The 23,630-nt window shown below is 43.6% G+C and overlaps 1 protein-coding gene across 5 annotated transcripts in view; it reads right to left on the bottom strand.

Moving 5' to 3' along the window:
* Positions 1–3,807: 3,807 nt before the first annotated feature.
* LOC129015499 (RNA polymerase I-specific transcription initiation factor RRN3-like) overlaps positions 3,808–23,630 on the bottom strand; it is a 34,237-nt gene continuing 14,414 nt past the window's right edge. For all 5 annotated transcript variants that reach the window (XM_054453593.2, XM_054453592.2, XM_054453589.2 and 2 more), the window contains 9 exons: positions 20,337–20,429; positions 18,501–18,639; positions 16,729–16,859; positions 14,894–15,024; positions 13,838–14,022; positions 11,933–12,041; positions 8,985–9,137; positions 6,974–7,061; positions 3,808–5,678 (listed from right to left, as the gene is read on the bottom strand). In XM_054453593.2, the coding sequence (XP_054309568.2) occupies positions 5,517–5,678; positions 6,974–7,061; positions 8,985–9,137; positions 11,933–12,041; positions 13,838–14,022; positions 14,894–15,024; positions 16,729–16,859; positions 18,501–18,639; positions 20,337–20,429 (1,191 nt within the window). In that variant the 3' untranslated portion in view covers positions 3,808–5,516. The remainder of the gene's footprint in view (positions 5,679–6,973; positions 7,062–8,984; positions 9,138–11,932; positions 12,042–13,837; positions 14,023–14,893; positions 15,025–16,728; positions 16,860–18,500; positions 18,640–20,336; positions 20,430–23,630) is intronic.

Genomic DNA, 23,630 nt, shown 5'->3' with positions numbered 1-23,630 from the left:
CAGCGCGCGGCCCGCCTGCTCCGCAAGGGGCGCTGGGAAGGGTAGTCCCAAAAGCGTGGGAGTGAAGGATCGGGGAAAGGGGAGCAGCCAGGGAGCAGCTGCACCAGCCAAGAGAGCCTCCAGGCGAGTTCCCTGGGTGGGTTCTGGCTCCGACTGCTGCGCTTTAGGTCATTGCTCCACGCTTCCCAGGTGTGCGACCTTCCACAGGCTTGAGTTTGGGACCCTGCTGTGCAGCTCCGTAGGATTGCATTCAATGAGTAATAATAAACCTAATCAGGCGGGCACGGTGGCTCACGCCTGTAATCCCAGCACTTTGGGGGGCCGAGGCAGGAGGATCGCTTGAGGCCAGGAGTTCGAGACCAGCCTGGGCAACCTAGTGAGACCCACCCTCCCCCATACCCTCATCTCTGCCAAAAATTTAAAAATTAACTGGGCATGGTGGCATGCACCTGTAATCCCAGCCACTCTGTAGGCTGAGGCGGGAGGCTCTCTTGACCCCAGGAGTGGGAGGCTGCAATGAGCTATGTTTGGGCACTGCAGAGGAAGACTCTGTTTCTAAAAATAATAATAAAAATAAATGTAAATGGTCTTAAACTGAGAAAATATATCCTGAACTGTGCTAGCCCCACGTACTAAAGAGATCATCGATTAACACGTCGTGATTGGAATCCAATAGGCCACTCACAGGTGGGCTGGGAACCGTGGGGGAAGGATTTGCGGATACTGACTGCAGAGCCCTTAATCTGAGGACAGGTCCCCAAGGTGAGAGGCGTCTCACCGTGGAGCTCTCTTCTAAAACTTGGAAATATTGCTCAAATTCATCCGACTCTGCAGCACATTAACAAAAAGTAATTTTACAAAAGATACAGAGGAGCCACATGATAGAGCAGAAACTTTATTAGAATTTTATCATCCGTATTCATCGTCTTCTTTCATAAATCTCCCCCTCAGCTTACACACCCCGTTCAACAAAAATACCAGGAAATTTACTACAGTAAAGAAGTGACTGTAGAAGATGGTGTTCCCATCGCCAGGTTACCCAACTTCTCACCCAAAATAACTCTATTTCTAGCTACCAGGAAATTATTTCTCTGTATTATTACACCTACATTTCTCATTTGTCCTCACAAATGTAGGAGCTACTATCAACACCTCCGTTATAACAGATACAGTAACTTGCTCAAAGTGGTAGAAATAAATAGTAGAACGAAGACTGAACCTAGCTTTGCATGATTCCAAAGCCAGTGCTCTCCATCACTATAAGATGCTCCTAGACTGTAAACAACTCATTCTAACGCAGGCGACATTAAGTAAGTCCCAACTAGGAAGCTCAGAGCTAAAAACAGGGTTTGAATCCAGGGTGATCAATGACCAGCAGGCTGGCCTGGAGCAAGTTACTTAACTTCGTTACTTAACTTCTCTGAACTGGTTTTGTAGAATAGCATGTTTGTCTCACCTGGTACAAACTAAACACTCTAAAGATAGCTATTATTGGAATTGCAAAGAGTAGTCAATCAAAGTGAGGCATTTGGAAGTGCAAAGGTGAAGAACAAGGTTCTGTGGGTTCTGCCTGGGGCTGGTGCAGTTTGTCTAACTGGTTTTTCACTTTTGGGTGATCTTTTTTCAAGTAATCTCAGGTTATCAATCTCCTAGGCTGAGTCCTGTGATAAAGGACTAAATGAGCCAGATAACAAGCAGGAAACCACTCCCCTACCTCTCTTCCCACCCCAGCTCCACAAATTTTGGTCTACAGGCAATGAGGAAGCAATAGCAGGTGTGTGGCCAGCACTGCGGCTCATGCCTGTAACCCCAGCACTTTGAAAGGCCGAAGGAGGACTCACTTGAGCCCAGAAGTTCGAGACGAGCCTGGACAACACAGGGAACCCTGCTTCTCCAACAAATACAAAAATTAGCTGGGCATGGTGGCAGGCCTGTAGTCCCAGCTACTCGGGAGGCTCAGTCAAGCCCGAGAGGTCAAGGCTGCAATGAGGCACGACTGCGCCACTGCACTCCTGCGCCACTGCACTCCTGCCTGGGTGATTACAGCAAGACCGTCTCAAAAAAAGAAAAGAAAAAGAAAAAGAAAGCACTAATTAACAATGTTGGAAAGCCTGTTTCTTTAAGATAGGAAACCAACCTGCCTCACAAGATGGCTGATGGCAAGGTTCAAAGAATATATACAGGGAAATATTTTTTAAATTACACTTTTTTGAGGCCAGACATGGTGGCTCACGCCTGTAATCCCAGCACTTTGGGAGGCCGAGGCGGACAGATTGCTTGAGGTTAGGAGTTCAAGACCAGCCTGGCCAACATAGTGAAACCCCATCTCTACTAAAAATACAAAAATTAGCCAGGCATGGTGGTGCGTACCTGTAGTCCCGGCTACTCAGGAGGCTGAGGTGGGCGGATCACTTGAACCCAGGAGGCAGAGGTTGCAGTTGTTGAGCCGTGATTGCACCACTGCACTCCAGCCTGGGTGATAGAGTGAAGTGAGACTCTGTCTCAAAAAAAAGAATGATGAACATTATACAGAACCTTAGTAAATATTTAGTGAAAGGATCCCAATTTGTGTTTCAAATTTTTTAATGTAGAGATGGGGGTCTCACTATGTTGCCCCAGCTGATCTCAAACTCCTAGCTTCAAGAGATCCTTTCACTGTCCTCCCCAAGTGCTCAGATTACAGGCATGAGCTACCACACCTGGCCCCAAATTATTAGATACATTATAAATCCTACTCAACGATCCAGAGTCAGACTGAAACACACAAAAGGAAAGCATTTGATGGAACAAAACATGGTGGAGCTTTGGATGTTCAATTAGTTGAAACAAGAAAAGTATGCAGTTGTAAACCAATGAACAGTTCTCAAGGCAACCTGCACCTTTGAATCACCAGGGGGCTTTAAAAACCATCCACATCCAGACCCTTCTTCTGGAGACTGATTCAATCAGAGGTTGAGTTGGTGTGTGATGTGAGCCTGGGCATCCTTATTTCTCAGCACTCCGAGGGACTGATTCTAGGGCACAGCTAGGGTTAAGAACCACCATCCTAAGCACTGCCTGGCAAGGGAAACACGCTGCTTCCTCCTCTCCAGTTCAGATCTAAGTTGGTACCAGGGAGGTAGGTATTATGGAAGAAATGGAAGTTATCTTTAACCGAAAAAAACTTCCCATGAAAGTGCTTCCTTTCTTACAAGAAAACAACGGCCGTTAACTTGTACATGCATCGAATCCTTAAAGCCTTACACTAGTATCTTTTTCCCATTTTACAGTTTAATTAGCGCTCAGAAAGGTTAGGTAACTTGCTCAAGGTCAAACAGCTAGTTAGGAAAGGAAGCCCGTGGCACTCGGTAAGTTGACTTGTAAAAATTCAGCCATTTCTCATCAAGGAAGACCAAACCAGAGCACACAGACAAAAGGACAGACCCTGGAGACTCCTACAACTGACAGCTTGCTTTTTAGTGAAAGGAAAAATTCCCATTGTTGGCATGCAATTTCTAAGGCGATTTCACAGTATTTTTCCCCATAGATGTCCCTTCAAAGCATGTAACTTTTTGAAAGAAGTGTCTGCTTCCCTTGGACCTGCTCAAGCCTCAATCACTCTTGGCTGGGTATGATTAAGGAGAGTCGCGGATACTTCATACGGTGCACACGGAAGCCATCCTCACCCCGGCATGCAATGAATTTCATCAAGCCCCCCAGCACACCAGCACTATTTCTCCCTCTTCAACAGCAATGCCTCAGGAGTTTTCCACTGCAAAATGCTTTAATACATTAAATAAAAAAAAAAAAACAGAAATTGAAAGAACATGTATTGAGGTACCTTTTATTGGTATAAGAATGAAAGTTCCAGATTAACCATGTCATTGTTTTATTTTCACCATGGATTTTTTTTCACAAACTCTTTGAAATTAAACAGACTTATCTGTAAATATCTTTCTACGTTAAAACTACTTCCCAACCCACAAAGACCCCACTTACTATTAATTTCTGGGGAATTTCATTTACTCATTTTATCTAATATAAAAAAATCAACATTTTGCCAGCAGTTAAAAAGAGAACCTTAAAGTTCTCAAATGACTTTCCACCAAGCCCCCAAAAGAAAACCACCCATATCCAAAACTTTAAAGCAATAAAAATTTCTATTTTCCAAAAAAGTATTTACACACTGAAATTCAAACTCTACATTGCCATCAATGTAATTATACAAGCGCATACAAAGCCCTGGGAAAGAGGACGTATTTCATTACAAAATATTTATGATCAACAAAATATTGCTTGCCTTTAAATAAATAGAAGTGCCAGAAAATAAATATGCTTAAAGATGGCCATTTTCACAAGTAAACAAAAAAGTACACATGTAAGAAACAAAGTGAAAATGCTTGAGCTTCAAAATGACTCTAGCAGTGTTTGCACAAATTTGTTATAAAGCGAGGTCTTCTGAAGACTTCCTCTGTTTAGTTATAAAAATACAAAGAGGCTTTAGAGAAGGATTTCACCAAGCCGAATGTACGATACGCACAGCCATCAGACCAAGACTGCACTAGAAACTTCCACCTATTGTTGTGAGCAAAACCGTAACACCAAATAATCTAAAAAAATTTTCCTGTTTGAACAAAGAAATTCTCAATAACTAATTGATGCAGATCAAAACTGACTCGATCTGATGGCCACCATGGAGCAGTTCTAGATCTAAGGGGACACTTGAGAGCCAAGGGGTCAAATCCAATCTCATGTGTTTCACACAAGCCCAGGCTCACTTTCAGTCCGTGTGAATTACATCTACCTGGACCTCCATTTCTGTCTTTTAAATCCATTTTTTCGCTGTGCCAAGTATATTACACATCTGATCCTGTTTCTCTATATCCCCTCTCTCTTCCCTATGGGCTTTTATTGGTCTCTGAAGTCCCTGGAGATCTTCAGTGCCAGCTCCAACTCTGTGTCCCAGACCACGTCGGGCCAGCTCTTGGCTTTCTTTCTATCTTCTCTACACTCCCTTGAAATCCCAACAGACAAATACCAATACAGCAGAAGGTGAACAATGTAGCCAAAATAAACACTTTCTAGTTAAAGTCTTTAAATAGAAGTTTTAACTTAGAGGATTCTTCACTGAAAGCTGATCAGCAAAGTCCTATGACCATGGATCTGACAAAAACCCATGTTAAAACAGCAACCCGTGAAACAGTCTGCTGCCTATGTTAGAAATTACCCAGTAATTGTGTCAAAAAGCTGTTAACACAAAAAATGTACATATTAAACAAGCAAATCCTTCCAAATATATCATCAACCCCACTGTAAAAGATTGCACATGATAGTCTTCATTTTGTCTGTAAGGGGAACAACAACAACAAAAAAACCCAGTCTTCAGATGCTTGATTCAGTCGAACCTGGAAGTGCCACAGCCGCAGGCACTCGCTCCAGCTCAATGCCATCAATGCCCAATGGCACGAGCTGGGTACTGAGGGTATGACGAGTGATGAGGAATCCCAAATGTCACACTCAGTCACAAATCTCTGCCGTCAGAGGGGACTGGGTTGCATGTACAACACGGGTGGGGAGCCCACACTACTCGAAGGACTTCGGAAATGCGCGTCAAAGGAGCTCGGTGTGATCCCAATCACGGTATCATTCTGGGGCACTTCGCCTTTCAGAAAGTCATCATCTTCATCTTCCACTATCTCCTGTAGAAACATCAGAAATCATCAGTAACGTCACCACTGCTGACTGAAAAGCTTTCAACAATTCCTTCCTCAGGAAGGTGTTAACGTTTGTAAAGATGGTGAAGAAAATATCTTAATTTCAAAAGAAAGCCAGTGTAGTGGCACAAGCCTGTAGTCCCAGCTACTCGGGAGGCGGAGGTGGGAGGACTGCTTGAGCTCAAGAGTTCCGAATCTAGCCTGGGCAACATAGCGAGACCATGTCTCTAAAAAAACAAAACAGAACAGAACAAAAGCTCCCTCTGATAAGCACTTCCTTCTTACCAACATACCCACATAACTGCTCATCACACATTGTAATCATTTGTTTCAAGTCTGACTTGCAAACAGATTTGAAGCTCAATGGGGACAGGAAACATGACGAGTCATTCTTGCCCAGTGTTAGAGCTCTTGTACCTAACACAATGTGAATGAATTACACGCCCCTCAACAAATGCAAAACATAGAGAAAAAGATGAAAGGTGCTTTCCAATGATTACTTATTAAAAACAACAACAAAAAAGCCATCTTGAAGCTGCTTTTAATGAGAAAACAAATGTGCTCCCAAGCAACAGAGCAGCGAAATTCTTTATTACTGGATTCTAACTTTCCTCTCTAACTGTAACTGTCTCAGCTCCACCTCATGTGACCTGGAGGGTATGTTGCAACCTGCGTCTTCACCAGCCATTCATGAAGCTCTATAAAACTAATGTAAACTGCTGGGTCAATTTCAACATGAGTCAACTGGAGATTGTTACTTGGTGAGAATGCGCAAGTGGCAAAGATCTAAATTTGTTCAGCTAATTTGTAATTAACCTTCGCTTCTCACATGTCAGTATGTGAAGTGTCTGGTTAAGCAATTTATCCAAAAAAGCCACAGACTCTTTAAATAACACCAAAACCTGGGCTTGGAATTTTATAAAGGTAGAATGAGTAAGGCACGGTTTCGGTGTGCTTTTTTAAAGAAAACAGGGTCTTGCTCTGTTGCCCAGGCTGGAGTGCCGTGCTACATTTACAGCTCACTGCAGCCTTGACCTCCCACCTCAGCTTCCAGAGGAGCTGGGACTACAGGTGTGCACCACCACGCCCAGCTAATTTAAAAAATTTTTGTAGAAACAGGGTGTCACTGTGTTGCCCAGGCTGGTCTCAAGCAATCCTCTGGCCTTGACCCCCTACAGTGCGGGGATGACACGCATGAGCGACTTGCCACTTACTATCTGACTGTGACCCGGAGCCAGAAAGGAGATTCCGAGAGTGTGCTCAATCAATCACAAACTGACCTTTCTCATGGGTTTCTTGAACTGCTGTAGCTCTTCAGCACTCATGTCTTCCCATACCTGATAAATAGGATCAATGAATTTCTTTGACCTGTCAACAAAGATCACATTTCAAAGTCAAGTTAAATACTTCAGCAGAAGTCAAAATTGGTTTGGATCTTTTCTCACAAGATCTATTACCCAAAACCAAGAAGTGAAAACTACGGCTTAAATAATTACATTAAAAAAAACCTGGCTGGGCGCAGTGGCTCATGCCTATAATCCCAGCACTTTGGGAGGCTGAGGTGGGCAGATCACGAGGTCAGGAGATCGAGACCATCCTGGCTAACACGGTGAAACCCCGTCTCTGCTAAAAATACAAAAAATTAGCCGGGTGTGTTGGCGGACGCCTGTAGTCCCAGCTACCCGGGAGGCCGAGGCAGAATGGCCTGAACCTGGGAGGCGGAGCTTGCAGTGAGCCGAGATCACACCACTGCACTCCAGCCTGGGCGACAGAGCGAGATCGTCTCATTAAAAAAAAAAAAGAAAAAAACCAAAACAAAAAAACAACCCTCTATGTAAATGCTGTAACTAATGTGGCTCTTTCTGCATAAGAGTTCATTCACTCATGTCAATGGAGTATTGAACTACTGTTTTTCATCTTTCCATTTTCACGTGAAATTGTTTCTAAACTTTACAAAGACTGACAAGTCAGTTAGATATAGTATATCCAAATGGAAATGAAACCGTAATATTCTGGAACTCTCTTTTTTATATTTCTGTAGTAATTTGCTGAAAAGTAAGTCTAGGAAAAACAACTAATCTGGTTTCAGTCAATCAAGACTTAAGGGACCAGACAATCCCAGACGGTCATGATGCTGCTAGTTATTTTAGAAAACATAATAAGCAAAAATCCTGCTTCCTTATACAAGTGCCAAGTTAAGGCTGGCCCAGTGGTTTTCTAGAACAACTCATCTAGATAAATCGCTTTTTGGTTTTTTTTTTGTTTTTTGAGACAGAGTCTCACTCTCTCGCCCAGGCTGGAGTGCAGTGGCACAATCTCGGCTCACTGCAACCTCCACCTCCCGAGTTCAAGCGATTCTCCTGCCTCAGCCTCCCGAGTAGCTGGAATTACAGGCGCCCACCACCACGCCCGGCTAATTTTTGTATTTTTAGTAGAGACAGGGTTTCACCATCTTGGCTAGGCTGGTCTTGAACTCCTGACTTCAAGTGATCCACCCGCCTCAGCCTCCCAAAGTGCTGGGATTACAAGCATGAGCCATTACGCCCAGCCAATCATTTGTGTTTTGTTTATCCTGTGCAACAGAATGGGATGTGGTCTCTAGAGGAAAGAACAAGACACTTGGCACAAAATTATGAAGCAAGAAAAGACAGCACCCTCCCCTATCCTGGCACCATTATCCCCATAACCTTACATGTTTAAATAACAGTTTAAAGAAAAACAAAAAAAAACCCAAAAACCCTTGATGTCAGTCTGGCTCCTAGTGAGGCAAAGATCTACCCACTCTGGGGTGCCTGCGCCACTCGGCAAGTCCTGCTAGGCATCCTCTACTTTGCATCTGTGAAATATACGCAGGGAGACCACGAGACGCTCATCAACAGCGAGGAAGGGCCACTTCTGGCGAAGAGTGGCCAATTTTGGGAAAAGCAAACATGTATCACGTTTAAATCCACCTCCTGGCCGGGCGTGGTGGCTCATGCCTGTAACCCCAGCACTTTGGGAGGCTGAGGCGGGCGGATCACGAGGTCAGGAGATTGAGACCATCCTGGCTAACAAGGTGAAACCCCGTCTCTACTAAAAATACAAAAAAAATTAGCCAGGCATGGCAGTGGGCGCCTGTAGTCCCAGTTACTCGGGAGGCTGAGGCAGGAGAATGGCGTGAACCCAGGAGGCGGAGCTTGCGGTGAGCCGAGATCACACCACCGCACTCCAGCCTGGGCGACAGAGTGAGACTCCGTCTCAAAAAGAAAAAAAAATCCACCTCCTCCAGTGTCAATGTTTAAAAGTACCTACCTCTTCAGCACACAGGGATCAAAGGGGAAGAAGGTGTCCAGCGGGTTTGTGCAGGTCTGCACCGAGTCTCCTCCAGCGGTACTCCTAATGACTGGCAGCATCTGGCGATTGTTCCTCTCAATGATGGTGTAGCAGAAGACGAGCTGGTACTTACTGTGGAACAAAAAAACAACACAGACAGAGGCATTAACATGCTGGAGTGACTCTGTGGGGATGTGAGCTGCGTGTGACAACTGTACCTACCACAGAGAAATTGCTGAATGTAACAAGTGCTAGTACAAATAACAATATAAAGCAGAAAGTACCACTTTTAGGGTACCGTTCTGTGGGTCTTCTATTTGCAAGTTTGCTAAGGAGAAAGAAAATGTGGCTATCGCTCAGAATGTAAAACTGGGCTTATATTTTAATGAGTAATAGATATTATTCATTAAAAATAAATGTTTGCAAGGCAAAACTCTTAGATTACATAACTATAGGTGTCTTTATTTTTACTGTTTGCAAAAGAATTAGAAGGTTGGTGGAAGAGGGATTCAGGAGTTCCTCAGGAGGAAATAGTGGCTGGTGAAGAGACTTGCTGAAGAAGCACTGAAGAAGAAATAAGCCTTTACTGAAGGAGGGACACAGGGTTGACTAAGTCATGACCTCAAAAACAGGCACAGAAAGGACTGGGCATGCTGAGTGAGAACAGTTAAATGCATAGAAGAAAACATAAAATAAAAAAAGACAATTATGTTTTTAATTTTTCCAGTAGTTGTCTCTAAATGATTGAGCAACTTGAAAAATTATTTATTGGACAGCTTCTCCAAGATGAGGACTTAGACCTCACTTCTGTCACTCTCCATCTCAGGTTCTCAGGTCACCGTGGCAACTTCAAGCCACATACTTTGATTTCTGTCCTGTTAGCCCAGGCTCACAGCACTTGACCCCTCCTCCTGGTGGAGGACACATCAGCAAAACCACACTGGAGGGTGATTTGCACTATCAGGTAAAGTTGAAGATCTGCATCTCCTACAACCCCGCAGCTGACCGCACTTCTGGGTGTGTGACAAGGAAGCGTGTGCCCACACACAAGGACACACACACAAGAATGTTCCTGAGCACTAAAACACTAACACAGCCGGCCGGGCACGGTGGCTCACACCTGTAATCCCAGCACTTTGGGAGGTTGAGGCAGGCGGTTCACTTGAGCTCAGGAGTTTGAGACCAGCCTGGTCAACATGGTGAAACCCCGTCTCTACTAAAAATACAAAAATTAGCTGGGCATGGTGGCAGGCGCCTGTAGTCCCAGCTATTCGGGAGGCTGAGGCAGGAGAACTGCACGAGCCTGGGAGGTGGTGGTTGTAGTGAGCTAAGATCACGCCACTGCACTCCAGCCTGGGTGACAGAGCAAGACCTTGTCTCAAAAAAAAAAAAAAAAAGACAAAAACTAACAGATGAAATCCCAACAAAGACTCAATAAAAAAGATTCCCAGAACATAACAGAGCAGTTAAAATCAAAATAAAGCTTTGTGTCAGTATGGTTCAATCTCAAAACCATCAAGCAGGCAAAAGCAACAGCTACAGAATGGTACACACCTTTATTTACCATATCCGTACCTAGGCAGAGACTTTTATTTCAATCCCCTGCTCTTAGCCTCACATCACATCACACTCTGTGCCTCCAATGCACATGCCAACCCCAAATCGAGAGCCCCTGGACCAGATGGTTCACAAATGCAGTCCTCTGTCCCCACCCTGAGAACATACCAGGGGCAGCGGCCTCTGCTTTGCTTCATCCATCCTCACTCTTCGAGCTGCTCACCATCTTAACCAACATGCTGAAGCCTCCACCCACTCACCGCCGTTGCTTATTGGTCTCTTTATGCCTTTTCCTAATCCTTTGCTATCACTGAGACTCAGAAGAGAGGACACCTTGAACCAGACGCCTAGCAAAGGAGAACTAAAGAGGCTGACGGAGCTCAGCAAGCTGCTGGCTCTTATCTGTTGAAGATTTTAAGCTATGATCCGGCCTAAATATCCTCATTGAATATTCAATTCTCCAATTTGCTTTCTCCATAAAGCAGAATAACTTAGTGAAAGCTTACAAAGGAGCCAGACTACATTTAAATCTGTGCTGCCAGTCTAGCTCTATGACTTTAGGCAAGTGATTTCACCTCTCTGTACCTCCACCTCCCCGTTGATAAACAGGGTTTCATCCTAGAGGGCTGTTTGAGGATCAAATGAGTTCTATGTAAAGTGCTTAGAACTGCCTGGCACAGAGGAGAGGCTATGGATTAGCCATAGCTACCAGACCTGAGAGAACAGAACTCTCTAAACCAATCTCTTACAGGTCAACATTTGCCTCACGTCCAGTTTATTTCTATTACTATTACAGCAGTCACTCTAATAAGCATCTATGGCTTTGCCCCTCTCAGCTTACTGGTTGCCATACTTATTTCAAAGTGCTGCCCTTTGGATAAGAAGTAGTAGCAATTTCCAATGCCATCAAAGTATAAAAACAATAGCTGTATCACAGTATTTCCTGCAAGGACTGGGTTGTTTTTGTTTGTTTAAGAGACAGGGTCTCATTCTGGACCCCAGACTGGAGTGCAGTGGTACAATCAGGGCTCACTGCATCCTTGACCTCCTGGGCTCAAGTGATCCTCCTACCTCAGCCTCCTGAGTAGTTGGGACTACAGACACAGGCAACCACACCCAGCTAATTTTTAAAATTTTTTTGTAGAGATAGGGTCTCACTATGTTGCTCAGGCTGGTCTTTTAACTCCTGGCCTCAAGCAATCCTCCCACCTCAGCCTCCCAAAATGTTGAGATTACAGGCGTCAGCCACCACGCCTGGCCTTTTATAATGTTACTAATTTCATAGAAATTTAACAGACTCTTACAATACTAGATAAACATAAATAAAAATATTTTAAATAACTCCCATCAAGAAAGCGTAAATAACTTACTTTGTGATTGCAGCAAAAAAGTTAACCACTGAGGGCAGGCAAATCTTCAGGGGATTTAGCTGGCTCATCACTATCCGCTCAAAATTCAGACTCTGAAGATACCGCAAACCTTTGGTTTAAAAAAAAAAAAAAGATTTTTTTAAAGGTACAAATAAGTGAAAAGTGTAAGATATCTTTAAAAGCACAAATTATCACACATTTAAAAAAAAACTTAAAAAAATTTTTTGCAGAAATGCTTTAAATAAAGGTCCATGCAGATAGTCACACAGTATATGGCCCAGAAGAATGTCACTAGGCTAACCACATTCATTGGTCACCAAGGCAGCTTCTCTAAAGAAAACTTAGGAAGTAGCAGGCTGTAAGATTCCACGACAATGTGAAGTTCATACGCTTGTAAGCTCAGTGTAGGCTGAGTTAATACAGAGGGAGAAAAAGATCTTGTGATTTGGTTTCAGCTAACAATCACGACAGGCAACAAAACAAAACAGCAATTTGATTCTAGCTTGCAAGTCTTGTTAGTGAAGCTGAGTGCTGTTTTCAGGTGCACAGTAGTCATTTGTAGTTTTTTTTCTAAACAAGAAAACTCCAAATTTGCCTTCTACCTCAACAGAAGGCAAATTTAGACAGAAACCACTTTCTTAGACTTAATGAATATAATTCTTTCCTACATGAGTAAAATAAAGACACCACATTTATTTTAAGAGGCAAGCTGACCAACTTGTACTTAAGTATATTTTCTTAGGAGTTTCTTTGATGCATATTTCAATAAAAATTACCTAAATGGGATGTCACAGCTTACAAAAACAAGATATTTAATTCAGATTCCTGGCATTAATTTATACAAAGAAAAGCAGAGCTTGTATTTACTTACCTTGTGATAAAACCTCATCCTACTAGTTCATACAACATCTTTTAGAAGCATGTAGGATGTAGGTAAACATATATAATGCAACACGTACAACTTTCAGTTTAGAGCTGTGGCTGTTAACCCAAAGAGACTGCGACCCCCGCAGAGGACACCTGGCAGTATCTGGAGACAGTTTTAGGTGTCACAGCTGGGGGTGGTCGGGGACTGCTGTTGGCAGCTAGTAGGTGGAGGCTGTTAAACATCCTACAGTGCAGAGGACAGCCCCCGACGATGAAGGATGATGCAGCCCAAATGGCAATCGTGCAGGGTTGAGAGACCCCAGTTTAGAGGAAGTGACCCACCAAACCATGTGAATTATTCATAAACATAAACAGAACAATTTACAATGACTTATAAACACTGTTCTTGGAGACTCTCTTCAACTAAAATACACTAATCTAGTAAGTTTCAACTGATAGATTTGAATTATAAGTAACTCTTAGAAATTAGCAAAACAATAATGGTCAATTAAGTCTCAAGGCTCCAGGCAGAGTTTAATCTACATAAACTCAAACTTTAGGGTCAGCCCAACCTGGCTTCAGTTTTCTAATCCTGCCAGTAACCATGTGATCTTGGGAAAATGACTTTCTTGTGCTTTGGTGCTGTCTGTAAAGGGAGAATACCTGCCATTTACTAGGCTGTTACAAGGACAACAAAGAGAAGGTGCATCCAACTGAAGTTTTGTACAGGGCGCTGGCACAGCCCAGGGCTCAGCCTCACCTCTGGAGACATCTTCACATTTCAAACCTTCAAAGGCAGAAACCTCTTTCTTAACCTCAAATCCATCTTAAGGGGTTTGTAGGGTTCTCAAGCTCAAATCTATCTTAAGGGGTTTGTAGGGGCCTATGAGCTGCTTGAAATTATTATTAAAAGTTTGAGTGTACATGCAGTTTTCTGAATCCAGTTTTTATAAAAATCTCAAAAAAGTAATGAATCACCATTCTGAAGGGTGACAAGAACACAAGGAAAATCCAGTCCAGCACTCCCACAACACTGACCTTCTTTCAGGTTTCCGCTCAAAAGCTGCTTGTGTCTAAAAACAAAGGTGTAGAACACAGCTTGGCAGGCTGAGTAAAATGGTCCATGGAGAGCAACATCACAGAATGCCTTTGTTCCCGAATCCTGGTTATTAAGGTATATGTGCAGCCAGTTAACCAAAAGATCTAGGCATGATCTTACAGTACTAGAGAAAAGAAAAATTCAAGTCAACTTTACACTTCATAAAAAAACCAGAATAACATAAAAACACATAAATGCCTTTCATTACAAACCATGCTAAGTAAGTTCATAGGTTTCTTTAAATAATACTCATGGGTACAGAGGAAAAGCAAAGAAAGGAAGGATAAGGATGGGTGCGTAAGAAGACAACCTTCCAATTACAAGGCAGAGTAGCTCTGACCTTCTAGGAACAGGTGAGCCCCTAAGAACGTCCCAAGGGATGGAAAGCAGGTTCTCCTATCCATCTCAAAGGTACCCCTCTTAGGGTGACTGGCTAAATAGGACACGTTCACCAACACCTCTCAAGAGAAAGACAGTCTGGTGGACTTCAGTATTCCCCGATGCATCCTAGTCAAGTCCTATGGTGAATAATTTTGTGGCTGGGGAAGGGTTTCAACAGCATCCTTGTCCAAAGATATCTTCATGGGCTACTGGAAGAAACTGGCCTCCTAGATAGGTCTATTACCTTTAAAAGGGTTTTTCTTCAGCTCTAACAGATACAATAGATTCGGAATGCAAATGAAAAAATGACAAACCTACAAAAAGAATCAAAACAGTATACAACTCTGTCCTCTATCCATAAAACAAATGGATCTTTAAGTGCAACCACACAAAAGAGATGACAAAAGCCTTACATACAGGGTTTTATATATAAAAAAGGACACACTTTATTCTAAAATCACCACTTAGAAATATAAACATCTTGCACAGAGTAGGGATTTTATTCACTTTAAAAACATGCCAAAAAAATAAGGGAGATATTTCTGACTTGAGACAATGCTATACTCTTTTTAAAGCATGATATTAAAAAGTACTCGGAAAATTAGGCTACTTACATAAGAGGAATAAATTTAGCTCTTGCCAAAAAGCTTCCAATATAATTTCCAGCAGCCTGCCTGATGATGGCAGGATTACTTGGATCCTGCAATTTCTTCCAGAGATGTTCCAAAAATGCCTCTGCGAATCCCTATAAAAAGAGAGGGCGTCGGTGTGATCTTTTTTAATGCCTAAGATAATCTGGCTATCAAAATCCCAAGATTTTTACTTCACCAATGTGGGGAAAAGTTCTACTACCTCATAAGTATCTCATGGGCTTCATTTTTAAAACACGTTGAGAGAATAACATTAAAAACAAAAGGCACCTCGGGTGTTAAATAATTCAATGGATCCCAAACCTAGCTAAGCATCAAAATCAACCCGGGGCCAGGCGCAGTGGCTCATGCCTGTAATCCCAGCACTTTGGGAGGCCGAGGCGGGTGGATCGCCCAAGGTCAGGAGCTCGAGACCAGCCTGGCCAACATGGAGAAACCCTGTCTCTACTAAAAATACAAAAATTAGCCAGGCGTGGTGGCAGGTGCCTGTAATCCCAGCTACTTGGGAGGCTGAGGCAGGAGAATTGCTTGAACCCAGGAGGCAGAGGTTGCAGTGAGCTGAGATCATGCTACTACACTCCAGCCTGGGTGACAGAGTGAGACTCCGTCTCAAAAAGAAACAAACAAACAAACAAAAAACAACAAAAAATTCAACCTGGGAGGTACAAATTCAGTAGGTTTGTGATAGGGCTTTGGAATCCACATATTACAAAAACTCTCCAAGTGATTCCAATGTCAGCCAGAACTGGTGACCAACAATAATTCACATCCCATGGAGCTCCAAATGGGCACTCCTGTGAGTGCAAAGCACCTTCCAGTCTCTGGACACACTGAACTCAACCATGAACAGAAATACGGACTAACGTACAGCTGCTATTTGAGTTAAATATGCCAATCATGAAAAAAACTGACACAGCTTCTCACCAAAGGGTGTGACTTCCAACTTCTCCTAAATAGCGCTGTTCTAAAGCTAGGCACACCCATTTGGGCAGAATGAATTCAACCTTCTTTCCCATGCCAACACTCTCCTGACCTCTAGGAAGACACAAAATCGTTGCAGAGAAGGAAAAGCCTTCTACATTCTTTCCCCCACTAAAAAAAAAAAAAAAAAAAAAAAAAAGAAGAAAAGACAAAGTCTAAAGTTTTTAAAACTCTAGATTAATAAGTTGGTTTGGGCTAGTTACAACTCGACCCTTGGAAAGAATAAAGGAAATACAGTTAATTACCCCATATGAGATTTTAATAGAGAAAGGCTTAAGGGAAGAGCACTACCTAGTGACCAAAAGGCAGGATGACATTTTCAGAGCACCTAGCTGGGCTGGCAGGCGGCAATCTCTTTTCTCTCCAAGTGTACTGAGAAGGGAACGTGGGCCAGGCACAGTTGTTCACACCTGTAATCCCAACGCTTTGCAGGGCAGGGGGCGGGCAGATCACTTGCGGTCAGGAGTTCAAGACCAGTCTGGCCAACATGGCGAAACCCCGCCTCTTCTAAAAATACAAAAATTAGCCAGGCATGGTAACCTGTGGTCCCAGCTACTTGAGAGGGTAAGCACTGAGAGTCTGTTGAGCCCAAGAGGTGGAGGTTGCAGCAGTGGGCAGCAGAGCGAGACTGTGTCTCAAAAAAGAAAGGAAAAAAAACAAAAAAAGGAAGGAGAATGCGATTTTATTAAGCAGACTAGCAAGTAAGTTCAAGGAAAAGAATTATTTACTTCATGGTCTCCGTCCACCCCAGTTTTTAGGGAAAATTTTCGGGCAAAAACAAAATAAGCTAAGATAATGTTAATCACATTGTTACTCACCAATTTGAAACTACAGAGGTAAAACATGAAAAACTGTACGTGGCAGGAGGCATGGGTGGACAACAGGAGTTTGTCAAAGATGTTTATCAGGTCGCGATATAGATCCTTTGTTTTGCCGTTATCAACCTGACCTATGGAGAAAATCTGGCATCTCAGTTTTTATAAAGACATATTTTCAAGTTTCATCTGCCATATTTTTTATAAACACAACACCATTAAAAAACAACATTATCCAGCCAGGCACAGTGGCTCCTGCCTGCAATCCTAGCACTTTGAGAGGCCAAAGTGGGAGGGAGCCCAGGAGTTCAAGGGCAGCCTGGGCAACACAGGGAAGCTCTGTCTCTACAAATAATCAAAAAATTAGCCAGGCATGGTGGCACGCCTGTGATCCCAGCTACATGGGAGGCTGAGGCAGATGAACCGCTTGAGCCCAGGAGGTCAAGGCTGCAGTAAGCCATGTTTGTGCGACTGCATTCCAGCCTGGGTTACAGAGTAAGACCGTGTCTATTAAAAAAAAAAGAAAGAAAGAAAGACATTATCCATTAAAATATGGTTAAAACAAAATGCTACTTTTAGTTTGCACAGATTTTCCTCTGAATATAATAATCTAACACCTGCAAGGAAGCAGGCCCTCACCTCACACACTGTGGCAAGGTCAGAAATGCAAATCCTTCTGAAGGGCAAGTCTATAATTCATGTAGCAAAAGACCTCTGATCCAATTATTTTACTGTTAGTAAACAGCTGAATATATAGGCACAAGGATGTTCATTACAACTGTTACTTATCATGGTGAAAACAGTAAAAGACAGTTAAACCCACGTGATCAGTAACATTTATTATTACAATTTTTTTTTTTAGAGATGGGGTCTTGTTATGTTGCCCAGGCTAGTTAGTCTTGAACTCCTGGCCTCAGCAATCCTCCCACCGTGGCCTAAGTGCTGGGATTCAATAACAATTGTTTTAAAACAGGCAATGATATGAGAAAATGTTTATCTTCAGCATCCACGTAAAGGGCAGATTATGAAACACTTACGTTTAGTGTGACACCCAAATTCACTAAAAAATACTCTCCTACATATACAGACGCTAACAGAAAAGGGAAAAAAGTCAAACTTCAAAATGCTCATAATGGTTCTCTGAATAGTAGAAATGTGGCCATTTAAATTGTTTTTATCCTTTCCTGTAGTTTCCAAATTCTCTAATCAACATGTATTATAACAGCAAGACCGTTAAAACAGTAATGCAGTCAACTCAGATTCCACTTCTATTATTCTGACTCACTGAGCTCATCTTAAATCTTAGCAATGTGAATGGAAAAAAATTCTGTTTTTGCCTGGCAAAGCCTTTAAAGTTCCATGAAGGCAAGAAGCACATATAGTACTAACACTAGCACAACAATGGTGCCAGGCAAAGACCCTCTAAACTCAATACATAACAGAGCACCACATATTAGTGCCCCCTACATCATTCTTAAATGCATTCAGCAACTTGAGTGTAATTTGATCTAAAACTGGCCAAACTCCATATATAATCTTTCAATACAACAATCAGTGAAAAGACAGAAGACAAATATAACTCAGCCAGAATCCCAGTCCCATTTTCAAGCTATGTGACTGGCAAGTAACTTGACCTCTTTAAATCATCTTAAACTCATACTCAATAGATATTTTTACAGGATTTTTATTAGTACTAGAGATAATGGATGGAAAATGCCCAGCACAAAGCCAGGTACACTGCAGGTGTTCAATAAACAGTAGCTACTATGATTTACCATCTACATAGCAGACATCCTTCATGTAGGACAAAACCAAAGACATCAGGATGTCCAGGCACTCGGCTACAGGATGCACCATCTGGTCAAGCCGTTCAGGACCAGCCTTTGTTTCATGTTCAGTTTCTTCATCTTCATCCTTTGAAGACAAAAAGTAAATACTAACGTTAAAAAATTCAATGTGAAAGTGGTTTAGTAGGAAAACCATCATAAGTGATTATTTCCCTTAAAAGATAAAACAAAGAGGCTGGGGAAAGCGGCTCACATCTATAATCCCAGAACTTTGGGAAGCAGAGGTGGGGGGGATCACTTGAGGTCAGGAGTTCGAGACCAGCCTGGCCAACATGGTAAAACTCCGTCTCTACAAAAAATACAAAAATTAGCCAGGTATGGTGGTGCACGCCTGTAATTCCAGTTACTCAGGAGGCAGAGGCAGGAAAATAGCTTGAACAGGGAGGTGGAGGAGGCTACAGTGAGCCGAGTTTGTGTGCTCCAGCCTGGGGAACAGAGGAAGACTCTGTGCCCCACCAAAAAAAAAAAAAAAAAGAACTAAAACAAAGATATGGACCATGCACAGTGGCTCACACCTATAATTGCCAACACTTTGGGAGGCCAAGGCAGGAGGACCACTTGAGCTCAGGAACTTGAGACCAGCCTGGGCAACATAGTGAGACCCGTCTCTACAAAAATAGAAAAAAAGTAGCTGGGTGCGGCGGCACTGTATTCCCAGCTACTCGGGGAGGCGGAGGTGGGCAGATCACTTGGGCCCAGGAGGTCGAGGCTGGAGTGGGCCACGATCACACACCACCACACTCCAGCCTGGGCAACAGAGTGAGACCCTGTCTCAAATTAAAAAAGAAAAGAAAAGAAAGAAAGAAATGCAGACACCTTTCCAGGCAGGGGTCTCATTCAGGGATGTGAACCAGAACCACCTGTGAAATTTAAAATAAAAGCCAAGACTCACAGCACCAGCTTCTGATTCTCATTGAGAAGACCCAACGAGAGCTATCCATGCAAACATCACAGATGCCCCCTACCTCTGCTCCTGGTGCCCACCATGGCACGTGCTTTTGATGCCAGGCCCCCTTTTACAGGTCAGGATATCCACCTCCCCGCTGCTGTGAGTACTGGCGGCCAACAGCTCACAGCTGCCTACTTTCTCCAGAACTGCCCTGAGCAGAAAGGAGCCAGGACCACCCTTGCACTCTTTCCAGCCCCACCCTCTTAGAACCAATGACTGATTGACAAGACATCAGAAAAGGACATCTCCTTGGTCTCAAGCTGGGAGCAAACTCTGTAGACCAATCCATGCCCCAGAATGCCTGGTGGGATCAGGCTGTAGCGACCTCCCAAGTGAGACCCGGCCCTCGCTTAGCTCCCCTGCCCTCTTCTGCTCCCTGACACCCTCTGTCCCAAGGGCACCTGAATCCCTGTCTCAGACTCTCCTTCCACTGAACCCAACTTCAGATACCACCCAAAAAAAGTAATGCTATAAAGTGTACAAGTGGTAAAATGCAGAAATTAAATAGGTATGCTTTTCTATTAACCACGCCCTCACAAACAGCATCCAGCTTACAAAAACAAACACTGAAAGTCACAAGAACAAAAGTGAAACGTACTTCACAAAACCCAAATTCAAAGCCTTGGAAATAAACCAATTACGCTAAGTGCTAAATGACATGGCAGCAAATTACTCATATAAGGAATCATTTTCAAGTTTGCTAAACTATTTTAATTCTTTCAATCTAAAGCCTTAACAAAGATGAGCAGCACTAGCTGTTTCCACCCTTTGATTATGATAAACTTCATCTCCACTTTCATTAATAAACTGCTAACCATATTAAACAATCCTTCTGTGGAATCTGTCCCACCACAAGTTTGAGTTGCTGTTTCTTCAGCATCTTCAATATCCTGCCGGGATGCATTCACCTATAACAAAGGGGGGAAAAAAAAAGAATAAAAGAATTTAAAAAATACGACTATGTTATTTTGGGATGGAAATTCATCGGATATACACACATTCAAGGTGTCCAGATTAGTGCCTTATATCGCACTCCAATACAATACATAATTCTGGTGCAAGCCTGTAAACTGACCTAGGACATGAAGGAATTTAAATATAATAAACCAAGCCCCTTTCACTACATACTTATATAAAATCGACAACTATCACATGATGCTCTATGCCAGGTAGCCTCAACAAATTCCACATTTATTCTAGCTCTGATATGGTCTGGCTCTGTGTCCCCACCGAAATCTCATTTTTTTTTTTGAGGCGGAGTTTTGCTCTTGTTGCCCAGGCTGGAATACAATGGCAAGATCTCGGCTCACCGCAAACTCCGCCCCCCAGGTTCAAGCGATTCTCCTGCCTCAGCCTCCCGAGTAGCTGGGATTACAGGCATGTGTCACTGTGCCCAGCTAATTTTGTATTTTTAGTAGAGACGGGGTTACTCCATGTTAGTCAGGCTGGTCTCGAACTCCTGACCTCAGGTGATCCACCCGCCTCAGCTTCCCAAAGTACTGGGATTACAGGCGTGAGCCACCGCGCCCGGCCCCAAATCTCATCTTGAATTGTACTCCTGTAAGTCCCACATGTTGTGGGCGGGACCGGTGGGAGGTAATTTGAATCATGGGGTCGGTTTCCCCCATGCTGTTCTTGTAACAGTGAATAAGTCTCACGAGATCTGATGGTTTTATAAGGGGTTTCCACTTCTACATCTTCCTCATTTTCTCTTGCCGCCACCACGTAAGAAGTGCCTTTCACCTCCCGCCATGATTCTGAGGCCTCCCCAGCCATGTGGAACTGTAAGTCCAATTAAACCTCTTTTTTGGCCAGGTGCAGTGGCTCACGCCTGTAATCCCAGCACTTTGGGAGGCCGAGGTGGACGGATCATGAGGTCCGGAGATTGAGACCATCCTGGCTAACATGGTGAAACCCCATCTCTACTAAAAATACAAAAAATTAGCTGGGCATGGTGGCACGTGCCTGTAATCCCAGCTAATCAGGAGGCTGAGGCAGAAGAACTGCTTGAACCCAGGAGGTGGAGGTTGCAGTGAGCCGAGATCGCAACACTGCACTCCAGCCTGGGCAACGAGCGAGACACCATCTCAAACCAACCAACCAACCAACAAACAAACTAACAAAAACATCTCTTTTTCTTTCCAGGCTCAGCTATGTCTTTATCAGCAGTGTGAAAACAGACTAATACAATCTCTATGCACAAGACACTCACAGACACATTGTGTAATAAACATATCGTAAATCAATCGAGCAGAAAAATGATGAACTGCAAGCCAAATGTGCATGATGCAGTATTTATTTTGGTATATCACCATTCAAATATCTTAACATACCACTCAAACCATGCCATTTTGTATTATCTATGCTTGACCTTCTTTGTAAACATTCTAAAATGTTCCTTAAGTATATACCAGAGAAAGACTATAAAGAGTACATATCCAGTTGGCCAGAGAGGGGCAACTCCAAGTGAGCACTGCACCAGTGAGCCCAAGCTCCAGCTCTTCTATTGTTCCATCTTCCTGCTTTCCTATAGCATCAATGTTTTCCTCCACCAAAGCTCCTCTCCCCTCAGTCCACAAACCTGCTCACATCTCCCCACTCCTAAACCATGCCTCTTAGCCCTGCTCCATCCCCTCCTTCCACCACAACCCTGCACCAAGGCCTCTAACAGCCCCAATTCTGCTTCCCCACCATCCACATCCTCTCCCGAAATGCAGTTTCTGCCTCTTCACTGACATGGTCCTCCAGAAAGCAACAAAGACTACCTTCTAACCACTAAATCCAAGGACTGTTGCTCTTTTCATCCTTCTAAAAAATGACAGCAGTATCTGATGCTGCTGACCAAACTCCTTCTTCCGGCGGATCCCTCCTGAGCATCCAGACTCTTGGTTTTCCCCATACTTCTGATCACCCTTCTCCTCCCCTGTCCTAAACTGCATCTTTCCAAAGGTTTACGCTCAGGTCCCCACCTGCAGCCACGACTGCCTGTGAGTATTCTCTGGTAGGCTGCCCACCAGCAACTGAACATGGCCAAGATGGAACTACTCTCCCATCTGCCTCCTCTTCACGTCTTTTCTTTTTTTTTTTTTTTTGAGACAGAGTCTTGCTCTGTCACCTGGGCTGGAGCGCAGTGGCGCGATCTCGGCTCACTGCAAGCTCCGCCTCCCGGGTTCACGCCATTCTCCTGCCTCAGCCTCCCAAGTAGCTGGGACTACAGGTGCCCGTCACCATATCCGGCTAAGTTTTTGTATTTTTAATGAGACAGAGTTTCACCACGTTAGCCAGGATGGTCTCGATCTCCCAGCCTCGTGATCCGCCCACCTCGGCCTCCCAAAGTGCTGGGATTACATGTGTGAGCCACCACGCCCAGCCTCCTCTTCATATTTCTAACTACCATTAATGGCAACACCAAGATTCGATTCCATAGTGAGCAACCTTTGAAGGATTCCTTTCCCTTAATGTCTGCCTCCCCTCCTCCAAACCAGTCTCAAGGACCAGTTCACCTTTCCTCACAATGTCACTAGAATCTACCACTTCCTTTCATTCCCACTGCACCTTAGTGCAGGCCTCCTTAAATAAAGTTTTAACTGTTTATAATTATAATCTGTCCTTAAGAAAGGCCAAACAGGAAAAATCACTTCCTTAGGAATCCCTTCCTGACCCCACTGTGATTCTATCAGATTCTCTAACTCATAATGTATGTTTCATTCATAGCATTTTCCACAACCATACTTTTACATTTGGATAACTATGTATTTAACGCCTTGTTCTCCAATCATGAGGAGGAACTGTCTACAACTGCCCAGCCCATGCACAGATGGAGTTCAAGACACACTCAAAGAAAGGAAGCAAAGAATGGTGCTAGTGGTTTCTTTTTTTTTTTTTTTTGAGACGGAGTCTCGCTCTGTCGCCCAGGCTGGAGTGCAGTGGCGCGATCTTGGCTCACTGCAAGATCCGCCTCCCGGGTTCAAGTGATTATCCTGCCTCAGCCTCCTGAGTAGCTGGGATTACAGGCAACCACCATCATGCCTGGCTAATTTTTTTTTTTATTTTTATAGAGACGGGGTTTCGCCATGTTGGCCAGGCTGGTCTCGAACTCCTGACCTCAG

This window comes from Pongo pygmaeus, chromosome 18 (genome assembly GCF_028885625.2).
Source record: "Pongo pygmaeus isolate AG05252 chromosome 18, NHGRI_mPonPyg2-v2.0_pri, whole genome shotgun sequence".
NCBI lineage: Eukaryota > Metazoa > Chordata > Mammalia > Primates > Hominidae > Pongo > Pongo pygmaeus.
This window is presented reverse-complemented; position numbering and strand designations above follow the sequence as displayed.